This window comes from Mesoplodon densirostris, chromosome 3 (assembly GCF_025265405.1).
Source record: "Mesoplodon densirostris isolate mMesDen1 chromosome 3, mMesDen1 primary haplotype, whole genome shotgun sequence".
Lineage (NCBI taxonomy): Eukaryota > Metazoa > Chordata > Mammalia > Artiodactyla > Ziphiidae > Mesoplodon > Mesoplodon densirostris.
In genome coordinates this window covers 129,704,802-129,716,927 of record NC_082663.1, presented here as the reverse complement: position 1 = coordinate 129,716,927, position 12,126 = coordinate 129,704,802, and the positions used below count along the sequence as shown (strand labels likewise).

At 39.4% G+C, this 12,126-nt stretch overlaps 1 protein-coding gene across 1 annotated transcript in view; it reads left to right on the top strand.

Moving 5' to 3' along the window:
• Positions 1–12,126, top strand: part of DCTN4 (dynactin subunit 4) — a 32,513-nt gene extending 20,387 nt beyond the window's left edge. Inside the window, exons 9-13 of the mRNA XM_060093662.1 lie at positions 289–362; positions 3,025–3,079; positions 4,348–4,455; positions 6,540–6,637; positions 9,501–12,126. Of these exons, the coding sequence (XP_059949645.1) occupies positions 289–362; positions 3,025–3,079; positions 4,348–4,455; positions 6,540–6,637; positions 9,501–9,714 (549 nt within the window). The 3' untranslated portion in view covers positions 9,715–12,126. The remainder of the gene's footprint in view (positions 1–288; positions 363–3,024; positions 3,080–4,347; positions 4,456–6,539; positions 6,638–9,500) is intronic.

The window sequence follows — 12,126 nt, the reverse complement described above, 5'->3', positions numbered from 1 at the left end:
AAAAATCCACATCTTTCATACTTAATAAGAAGTCTGTGTTACTATTTCAGTAGTTTTGAAGCACTACAAGGTTATTAATATTTGATAGTGTGGTTGCTAATTTCCAGAAGTCCAAAACATCTTTTGTATATTTTGGTTATGGGTAGTATACACTCTATTTCAAAACATCTGTGATCTTTCAGCAAAGTAAAACCAAACTAGTAAATGCTATGCTTCTGGATTTGGCATGTCTCTGGATCAGTAGAGTGTGTTCCTGTTTTCCTCTGATACATATTTTTTTCTTTTTAGAAATGTGAACATAATCTGAGCAAGCCAGAATTTAATCCAACATCTATCAAATTCAAAATCCAGCTGGTTGCTGTGTGAGTATTTGGGATTGGTGTTTTGGGTTACTGTTTTTTTTGTTTTTTCACTGTGACATGTGCTTACTCTTGGCTTAAAAAAGGAAAGAGAGACTACTTCAGAATAATCTTGCTGTTTTGTTCCTGTTTTGGTTTTGAAATACATACCAGGAAGTTGAAGGCAAATTTACAGACACAGAATCCAGGGTGTTATATCAGGGCACATGATAGTATGGTCTGTGGCAATGTGGTATGTTGCTGGTTGGAGAGTCACTAGTCATTCATCACAAATGATAAAGTACCTCCGTTTGGGAATGATCTCTTTAAAAAATTAATAAAATAAAATATAGCAGATGGGAGAATATCCCTGTAACAATGTTCCTGCTATTTAACTGTGTTCTGATAATGCTTTGTTGAGTGGGATAAAAGTGATTTAATTAGTGTTAACTCACTGAGACTTGTCAGTAGAAGGGAATTTTGTGTATGAAAATCATCTATCAAAGAAGAAAAATTAGGAAACTATTGTCTTGACTTTAGGGTGAGAGAGCCCTTCCCAAGTAAGGCAGGAAGCCCAGAAGCCACTAAGGAAAGTCTCCAGCTTTGACCTTAGCAGAAAGATATGAGTTGTAAAAACCAAAATTGACAACAAAGTCCCGAGACAGTAGAGCAAGAAAGAATATTTGTTACTCCATGATAAATAAAAGTTTAATATCCCTGGAATGGGCTTGTTGAGGAGGGCGGGATGAGGTAGGGCAAAGGATTTGAACATGTAGCTCCCAGAAGAGAAATTCCAAATGGCCGGTAAATATATGCTGAGACCTGATAGGAAAAATTTTAAATAATAAGTAGTATTGAGTGCTAGTGAGCGTGTGGGTAAACATACTTGCATACACTGTTGGTAGACTGAATTGCTAGAGTCTTTTTTTGGAGAGAGACCTGGAATATCAAGACAAAATGACATAGACCTTCTAAGCTGGTAATGCTGTCTCAGGAATCTATTCTCTAGAAACAAAGCAATATATAAAGACCAATACTTAAAGATGTGTGTTATAACATTTTAAAGGCAAAAAGCTGGAAACAATTTTAATGTCAAACTGATTAGCCATTAACAAAAAAAAACTGATTAAATTGAGATACACTCATGTAGAATATTATGCAACAATTAAAAAGAAATCATTGGCAGTCAAAATGGCAGAGAAGTGCTGGCCTTATGACTTAGGAGGGCCAGATATGGGTTCTGGCACTTACAGAATTTGTCTAAACTGATTTCCCTCATCTCTGAAATGGGCATAACACCAGTCCTACCTCTCTCTTGTGGTTGTTGAGAAGGATCAGATGAGCTATATGTTCACAAATGCTTTGTAACTGTAAATCACCGTACAGTATGTTCTGTTTTCCCAACTATTATTTAATGCATGACTGGTTAGGACTACAAAAATGGCATGTGAAGTGTGGTACGAACTCCTTTCTTAATTAAGAATTACACTCATTACAGAAATCCCAAATGGCAGGATGTGCTTTGCATCAGTTTCTTAAGATTGCTTTGAAAAAAAGTGCTTTTCTTCTGGCATCATGGCAGAGTCACTGGGGAATCTTAATACATGTGTTCTGGTCACACATCAGACCAGCTAAATCCAGATCCTTGATAGTGGGGCTCTTGAATTTGTATCAAGTTACTCAGGTAGTCCTGATGACTGTCATGAAAAATACCTAGTCTGAAGTTAAAATACCTTAATGCTAAGATGCACTCCTACCCCTGCTCACTTGTAGTGTTTCTGCAATAGATTTTGTCTTATGTTAATATATGCACGATAACATTTATGCATGCTTTGTTCCAAGCACTTTTTGCACTATTATTTAATTTATTCTTCACAATAACCTCAAGATAAAGGTACTTTCAATGTTCTCATTTTATAACCGAGACACAAAGAGGTAAATATCTTGCCCTGCTTTTTACAAAGAAGTATCTTGGTATATAAACACTAAGCTGGAATTTGAACCTGGGTTTTGACGTTTTGAGTCCAGAACAAGCACATACAAGTACAAAATTCTATTGTCTTATTTAGAGAGGTAGTGTAACATAGTGGTTAAGAGCAAGGACCCTGCAGCCAGACTTCCTAGATTTGAATGCTGGCCACTTACCAGCAAGCTACTTCTCCCGAGCCTAGTTTCTTCCTCTTTATAATGGGGATAATAGTAATATCTATTTTACGCAGTTGCAGTGCAGATTACATGAGTTAATATTTGTAACATACTTCAAATGTTACACATAGTAAGTGCTATATAAAAGTGGTAAGTAGGTGGTAGTGTTTTTATACCCCTATAATGTATTATTAAATCAGTCTTGGATCTTGTAACCAGTTGCCTATAGGTTTACAGAAATGAATTAATAAAAATCTCAAAAAATATATCTAATACATATAGAAGGTAGAGATATCTGCCATGATGCACACACACATATAGGCTCTAAACTAGAGGTATATGTAAGATTTCAGAAAGAATTCATTACCAGTTTGGTTTCATATCTTAAGTTCTTATCGAAGTGGTATGATTCTTTAAAATGATCTCTGACAGGTTCTAATTAACGTGAAGAAATCATTTCTTTGCTGCACTACCTTTAAAAAAAAGTAACAATTTTAAGAGACTCCAATGACCATTAATGCATTTTTTTATTCACGCATAGCAATTATATCCCAGAAGTGAGAATCATGTCAATTCCCAACCTTCGCTACATGAAGGTTAGTACCATGCTTATTTATGGGAAGAGAAAGAATTAATTGATCAAAGATGTGTGCATATATGTATGTGGTGGCTGTGTGTATTTGACATGGGATGCAATGAGCAAGGGATAAAAAAGAAGAAAGTTTGAAATAATAAAGGGATTGAGATTTTAAGTGTCCCTAAGCTGGGATTCTTGATAACAGCATCTTTGAAATATATGCAGAAGGAGCAGTGTGCACATTACATTGAGGTAGAATCATGGCAGGGAGAGAAAGGAGATGTTAGACCCCACAGGCATCTTCAGCTCTCCTCCAGCCAGGAGATTCTCCGCCATCTCACGTGTGTGTATGTGTGAGATATCAGGAATCAACTAGATTTCTTTTTTTTCTTTTTTTTTTTTTTTTTTTTTGCGGTATGCGGGCCTCTCACTGTTGTGGCCTCTCCCGTTGCGGAGCACAGGCTCCGGATGCGCAGGCCCAGCGGCCATGGCTCACGGGCCCAGCCGCTCTGCGGCATATGGGATCCTCCCAGACCGGGGCACGAACCCGTATCCCCTGCATCGGCAGGCGGACTCTTAACCACTGCGCCACCAGGGAGGCCCCTAGATTTCTTCTTTACCACAGCCCCTCTCTTCTTTGAGGTCCTTATCTCCCATACACTGACACCCCAGTGAATTCACAGTGTTCTGCAGCAGCGTCTTAGTTCTTTCATGCTGCTCATAAAGACACTTTTATAGTCCCTGTTCATTTTAATTTTATTTATTTTTTTGCTAATGTAAAGAGCATACCAAACAAGGGCAAATTATGGTGCAAGAAAACTTAAAAGTCTTTTACAGTCTTGATGTGCCATTTTTTTTCTATGCTAATATATCTGGCTAGCCTGTGGCTCCCATATTTTATTTATGAGGGCTTCCTTCTTTTTAGTCCTTAAGTGGAGACCTGGGTAGGGCAAGAGTTATAAACTTTAAACAGTCACTTAGATAATGTGTATTTCTCAGAATTTCTGCATCTAGTAACTGGCCCTTTCTGTGGGATCTATTCCATTTCCTCAGTGAAAGAGAAGCTCCAGAGAGTGTGTAAACTAGCATATAAGTAACAGAATAGGAGTTAGTGAGCACTTGGAGAATGCAGTGATGTAGAGGCACAGGTGGGTGTTACTGTTGAAGAGTAATGCTGGAGGCGTGGAGGTCGGAGTGGGTGATGATTTTGTGATCTAAGCATCTAGGAAAGTGGACCTAGGTGGCAGCAGTGGAACATGTCTGAAAGATGCCTTTCCTTTTCCCCAGGAGAGCCAGGTCCTCCTGACTCTTACGAATCCAGTGGAAAACCTCACCCACGTGACTCTGTTGGAGTACGAGGAGGGGGACCCTGATGATATCAACAGCACTGCTAAGGTAGGAACGCTTTGCCTCATCCTGAGTAACCCTGACTTCTCCTGGAGTGGCCTCATTTGCCTTGGCTTAAAGGACTCCACACTGTCTCATTTTCACCTCCGAACAGTCATCAAGTTCTTCTGATTTCACCTCTTGAGTTTTTTTTACTTTAACCGCAAGCACACTGCCACTGCCCTTTTTGAAGGTCTCATCGTTTCTTACGTGGACTGTGACAGTAACTTCCTAACTCCCTGTTTTTTCTTCACCCCCACTTTCATGCCAGCCCGTCTTCCATCTTGCCATTAGGGTGATCTTTCTAAGATCTAACTTTGATCATGGCATGCAGCTTGTTTGGTGTCCCTCTGACGTTGGGATGAAGTCCACATTCCTTGGCATAGCTTAAGAGCTCCCTGATGTCCTCACCTCTCTCTTTTCTTCCAGGATGACCTTCCCTGAAACCCCCAAATCTAGCATTCTCGAAATTGTGCATATTAATGGTTGAGATCCAAGCATATCCAATGGGTCATAAACTTTCATGCTTCTGAAGGACTGCATATGCTATTCATTTTATCTAGAATTCCTCCTTCCCATCCCCACTCCCCTGACATATATGGCCACACCTCTCTTTCTGCCTGATGCATACTCATTTTTCAAGACACAAAGGAAATAACATTTCCTTTTAAAAGCTGGTGTGCCTCCGCTAGATGCCCTCTGCTTACACAGAGTATACATAGCACTAAATATATTTTTTTAATAGTCTATTGATTGATTGATTGATTGATTGATTGATTGATTGGCTGTGTTGGGTCTTCATTGCTGCACGCGGGCTTTCTCTGGTTGCGGCGAGTGGGGGCTACTCTCCGTTGCAGTGCGCGGGCTTCTCATTGTGGTGGCTTCTCTTGTTGTGGAGCATGGGTTCTAGGTGCGTGGCTTCAGTAGTTGTGGCTCACGGGCTTAGTTGCTCTGCGGCATGTGGGATCTTCCTGGACCAGGGATCGAACCTGTATCCCCTGCATTGGCAGGTGGATTCTTAACCACTGCGCCACCAGGGAAGTCCAAGTACTAAATATTAAAATAGGTGATTTTGACTCTCAGTGTTGGTTGAATGAATGAAATGAGGCCTTTCTTCTACATTTTGCTACTTCATGATTCATCTAGTACTTGAAATTTTAGAACAAGAACCTTTCTCTATAGACTGTCTATTACTGACTCATAATTCAGCATGATACTCATAACAAAAGTTGGTAGAAAGGATGCCTGTATCTTTAATTAGCTGTTATTCAAGTTACACTTATTAGTAGAGAATTTATCTTTTTTTTTACTTCTGCTTTTTAATGATTTCATTTACTAGCATCACTTCCAAAGAGAGATGACACTCATCTGTCCTTGCTCCTTTTTAAAATAACACTAATAAGCTGTGCCAGTGGGGATAGAGACAGAAATACGTGCCTGATGAGTATACCCAGCTTATGGATTTGCCATTTTTCTCTCTCTTCACAGCTCCCCGGCCACATTTATATCCATAATTAGTAATGTTGTTTACATTGTTATCTGTTAACTTCTAACATAGCGAAGTTGAAGCCTAGTTACAACATAAGGCTAAGTGTAAAGAATGCTTAACTGTTTTTCATGGCCATAAACATACCCAATATCTGCATTTCAGAAAATATGTTGGAACCACTGTTTCACATTATGTTTTTTCTTTTTTTAAAAAAAATGAAGAACTGTTTCAGATATACCACAAAGCATAAAGAATAACATAGCAAACACCCATATTCCCCCAGCCCCTTAAGAAATAAAACATTAAAGACACAATTGAAGCCCCCGCATCCTGCCCACTTAAATTCCCCTTAGCAGCCCCAATGAAGAAAGCACTCACCTGACTTTACCATTCCCTTAAATTTCTTTGTTCTTATACTTTTATCAGAAATGTCCAAACAATATGTTTGTTAAACTTTTTATAAGTGAAATAATGTATGTTTCTTGAAACTTGCTGCTTACTTCTGCATGTCTAGTTCAGGACAATACTTTTCTGTATTCCACTGAATGAATGTTCTACACGCACTGGTTCCTTCTGAGGCAGTTCTCTTTGTGTTGCTCTCCAGGTGGTGGTGCCTCCCAAAGAACTTGTTTTAGCCGGCAAGGATGCAGCAGCAGAGTATGATGAGTTGGCAGAACCCCAGGACTTTCAGGATGATCCTGAGTGAGTGATCCTTTTCTCTCTCTCTCTGTCTCTCTCTCTCTCTCTCTCTCTCTCTCTCTCTCTCTCACACACACACACACACACACACACACACACACACACACACACGTATGTCAGAACCCCAGGACTTTCAGGATGATCCTGAGTGAGTGATCCTTTTGTCACACACACACACACACACACACACACACACACACACACACACACACACGTCACAGTTGGCTCGTACACGAGGCCCACTCACAGATCTCAATTTTCTTATCTGAATTTTTAAAGTAATTTTTTCTTCCTATTTATAAAAATAATTACTATAGAAATTTGGTGAATATATATTTATATTTATATATAAAACCATGAAGAAGAAAATAAAATCTCACCACCAGAGATTAGCACCATTAACATTTCCATCAGTGGGATCTTTCTGTAAGCACAGTTTTTTTGTTTTTGGGGGGTTTTCTTGCGGTACGCAGGCCTCTCACTGTTGTGGCCTCTTCCATTGCGGAGCACAGGCTCCGGACACGCAGGCTTAGCGGCCATGGCTCACGGGCCTAGCCGCTCCGCGGCATGTGGGATTTTCCCGGACCAGGGCATAAACCCATGTCCCCTGCATTGGCGGGCAGACTCTCAACCACTGCACCACCAGGGAAGCCCAAGCACAGTTTTTATAACCTATTTTTCCTGTGTTAAAAAATTTTCAAGTGCATGATTGTTAATGGTTGTGGACAGGATATAGTATTCTATCCCCAAAGATTTACCATTGGATTTGTCCACCTACCCCCCCAACCTTTCCATCTTAGAGTAACAGATTTTACTCTCTCATACCTAATAACTGAGAAGTAAAAAACCAAACCTTTCCCAGATGAGGAACAGAAATCACATCAGTTATTTGAACAGAGAGAATTTAATATAAAGACTTGTTAACTGGGTAACTTCAGAGGTTAAGAAGAAATCTGAAATATCCCAGAGATGGTAATTTTATGAAGCAGTTACCACTCCTAGGGCTGAGGGAACAAAGGGAAATGGTTTAAATGATTCAAATTTAGAAGCTTGAGGGAGGAGCCCCATGGAGCTGAAACTCAGACCTCTGGGAAATGGGAGCGGGGACACTGCCTGACGGGTGCTGGCATCACAGGGTGCCAGAGGAGGGGTGGCATGCTGAAGCTGGTTATGCAGTTGGAAAACCTGGACACGGCCACTTCCTGAGTGAAGAGGCATTGCTGGAGTGCTGCCCACAGGAGCTGCATGCAGACAGGAAGCTCACCGGGAGAACCAGGCCCCTTTTTCCTGCAGGCTTCTGGTCTCCATTAGAGCCCCTAAAGGGAGCCTGGTAAGGAGCCAGCCTACCAAGCAGAAATGTGGTTAGCAGAATCCTGTGTCACAAAGCAGGCTACAGAAAGTGGGCTTGGAGCTGAAAAGCAATAGCATTTAATACACTGGTGTAGGGAATATTTAAGGTTTTTTAACAGAATGATCAAAAACTCCCTCCACAAGATCCCGGAAAGAAGAAATAACATGGGACAAATTAGAAAGACAAAGTGAGGGCAAAGAGGAGGTTAGTACGGTGATTACCAAAGTTGGGTGAACTTCAGAAAGCACCAGCATGGGTGTTTTAATTTTTTTTTTTTTAATTCTGTATAGAGTACCAGACCCCACAGCTTCTCTTTAACAGGTCTAGGTAGGCACCAGGAATCTGAATTTTTTTAAAAAAAGCTTCCCAGGCATCAGTGGTTGCCTGGGAAATTAAAGCTAGAAAGACATTTTCTTTTTTACTATTTTTGAACTGAATTTTTAAAATGAATCTGATGTAAATCAAAGGTTTGATTAGTTACTAAAAAATGATTGTGTTAGTATAATACAAAATGCATTCTCTATAATCCTTGCTTTATATAAATTAAGTACAGAAATTTGTTAAGCCAAGGTGAACTTCTGGAAAGATCATCTGAGATAAATTCCAGTCAGATTACATGACAGATTAATGAAAGAAATTTAATTATATTCCACATTACTGTACTTTATAGGACTTCCAGATATCTGGAAATTAGTAGTACTAATACTGGATAATATGTAAATATTTTATTTCAGTAACTTTTCTTAAAGTAATTGAGTATCATCTGGATAGTAGATCAAATTCTGTTTATTTCATTGCCTTTTGACTTTTTGAAGCTAAGTTATTTAAACACAAACTTCAAGTGCATATCAGAAAACTGAAATGGAAACTTCAACTAAAGAGATTTTTTTCTATTCTAAAAATTCCTAATTTACAGACTCTATTTACAAAACACACTGATTTATGGTATTCCAGAGACTCCTTTAAAGCTCCGAGTTAGCATCCGTCTATATCCTATAGAAATAATACCATATGTATATAAAGGTTAATGTGAAGGGATGTGTATAACAGAGGAAATCGGTGTATACTAATTATGGTCGCTATGCACCCATTAAGTAGAAAAGGCCTATATATACCAATATGGACAGGTGTTTGTGATAAACAGTGAAAAAAAGCATGTTACAGAATAGTGTCCCTTTTGTGTTGGTTGAAAAAGCAGAAAAGTGTAAGTGCACAGAAAAATATTTGGTAGGTTAAGAACCAAACCGTTTACAGTTGTTCTCTGTACTGAAGAGGAAAATAAGAGGAAAGACTTACTTTTCCCCATTTAAAATTTTTATGACTATATTTTACTGTTGTAATATTAAAAAAATAAGGAGGTCAGCATTTTGCTGAAGAAACTCTTCATTGTTGACAAACGGGATGGTGGTCATATCTTGTCAACAGAGATTTCCTGTGGGGCATAAAATGACTGTGAGTCTAACAGGCTTGGCTGACTTACGACCTGCCTAATACTATGCTTATTTCCTTCCATAGCATTATAGCCTTCAGAAAGGCCAACAAAGTGGGTATTTTCATCAAAGTGACCCCACAGCGTGAGGAGGGTGAAGTGACCGTGTGCTTTAAGATGAAGCACGATTTTAAAAACCTGGCCACCCCCATCCGCCCCATCGAAGAAGCTGACCAGGGTACAGAGGTCATCTGGCTCACCCAGCATGTGGAACTCAGCTTGGGCCCGCTTCTTCCTTAAAGTGTTCCAGTGGCGGGCAGATCCCAAAGGACAGTACCATCACCAACCCGCGTTAAAATGTGGAAGCCGCTGCTTCGTTAGGCCTTGTTTATAATGATGTACCCATGCACTACTGAATCCTGTTCCTAGGAGGTTGGGGGCATAGGCAAGGCATTAGGAACACAGGGTGACTGCTGTTCCTCTGGCCCTCTCTTCTGTTAACACCCGTAAGTCTGTGTCTCCCTCACTGAACCCTGCACGTTGACTAATAACAGCATAGTTCCATCCCAAGAAAGGGGGTGGCTGTTTCCTGGAGTGGCATTCGATTGACCACTTGAGAAACTGACCATACTATCTCCCGATCTGATCTCATAAAGGATCACAATCTCACAGATGAAACTTAAAATAACCGAAAGGTAGGCCCGCTATTGATGACCCAGCATTGGTCTCAGTATACCAGCTGCTTTTTGCATTCCACTAGATATGATCTAGCACTCTAAACGTATCCCTTCACTTGCCATCTTGGCTCCCATCCATTTGACAGGATAATAGAATCGTCATGTTGTCTTTAGTTTTGTGATGATTGGAAAAACCAGTGAAATAGTTAAGGCACCTTAATTTGCCCTCTTTTAAGTGAATATAAGATACTTATTTATTAATTGTTCTTAAAAAATTTTTCCCAGTAGAATACAGAACTTTTTCTTCTAGGAAGAATTTGAGAAGCAAGCAATTACGTGTCATGTCAAGGGGGTGGCAAATTCTGTTCATTTTAACTGTCGCCACAATATCCAGGGACTGATGCTGCCGCAGCGAGCCCATCTTTATGTCTTACTCCCTACCCTTCTCTTCGGCTCGGCCTCTTTAACTCAATAAGTTGTTCTGAGTACTGGGGACCTGGAAAGAGCCCAAAGAAAACTTGGTGGACAAGTTCACTTCTGGAATGCAGAAAACATTTTAAATGTTAGATATTTATCATGATCTGAACTAATGTTCTTTCCATTGATTTGAAGGGGAAAGTTAACATTTGTAATCTCTTGAATCCAAAACTGGATATTCAGAAAAAGAACCTTCTCCCTTCCTGCATTTAAGGCTTTTATCATACGGTTTGTCAAATAAGAGCATTTTGACCATAAGTCATAAAGAATACTTGCCTAACAGCACACATGCTGTTTTCACTTGGTATCCTGGAGTTGGGTTGCTAACCTTAATTTCTGTGATGTTTTCTCAACTGAGACTTGACAAAGTAGACCACCACCTGCACCACACTTTCTGTAAATGTATTGTTAGCAAGCAGCCAACAGACTTTTGGGGAAAGAGAAATTTCCTGTTTATTCTGGTTTTGTCTTTAAGTTCAAGCCTTTCATTAAAAAAAAAAATTAAAGGTATATATAGTAATCTAGAGTATAGACAGGACATAGTTACTTTTCAGCTCCCCTTGGAAGATAAAAATATTTAGGAAGCCTCTGAAAGACACTAAATAGTACTCTTAAGATAAAGCCAATATTATGAAACAGTATTCCACAGAGCAATATGTATGCTGCAGTATGAGAAAAAAACACTCATGTCTCCAATATTATGACAGTAATAACGCTTAGCAGGAGTTGGGGCAGGGTGTTGTATAATGACAAATCTGCAGACTATAGAAATAGCTTAACTTTTTGTGACCCCACAGAGTGTCAAATTAATTTTTATTTCACTACTCACTAAAGCCTCCTGTGACGTGAGTGCTCCATATTTGCCAGTGGAGGAGATAAGCCTCAAGGTAGAGGATAGCTTCCTATGTTTACACATTTGCATAGACTACACACAGTTACGTGTTTAAGGCATATAGCTGGTGTTTGTTCCCAGAAATAATAATGTTGAAGTAATGGGTCTCATCACGCCCATGTGACACAGAAACACAAAAACACTATTGATCGTAGAATTTTTTCCTCAGAAGCCAAATTAACTTGCAGAATAACAGAGCCATTGATTTAATGGTTCCTCAAGATAGTTTTCAGTGCAAGCTGGTACTTCGTGTGTTAGTAGAAATGGTTCAGTATCTGTGTGTGAGTAGAAATGGTTCAATACCTGCAGCTGGTGAATTTGGAATTCTATTTGTTCCTTTTCTATATTCGATTAGGTGCAAGATTTTTAAAGTATAGTCAGTGTGCACCACTGCAGGCAAATTAGATGTCATTAGCACTAGAAACTACAACTTTGGAAACTTAAAGCTAAGTTAATTTGAATTTGTGATTTGATTAGCCCACCAGAGTTTTCATTTGTTCAGACTGTTTAATGAGCTAAATGTAATGCATATTTATAAAGAAACATCCTTTGTGGTCCCTTTTGGGAATGAGAGGCACTCCTTGGTCTTTATGAATGACAGGTTACTGTTTTGCCTGATTGCTTAACTTTGTGTGGTGAAATAAAGCAGAAAAAGCTTGAAAAGTG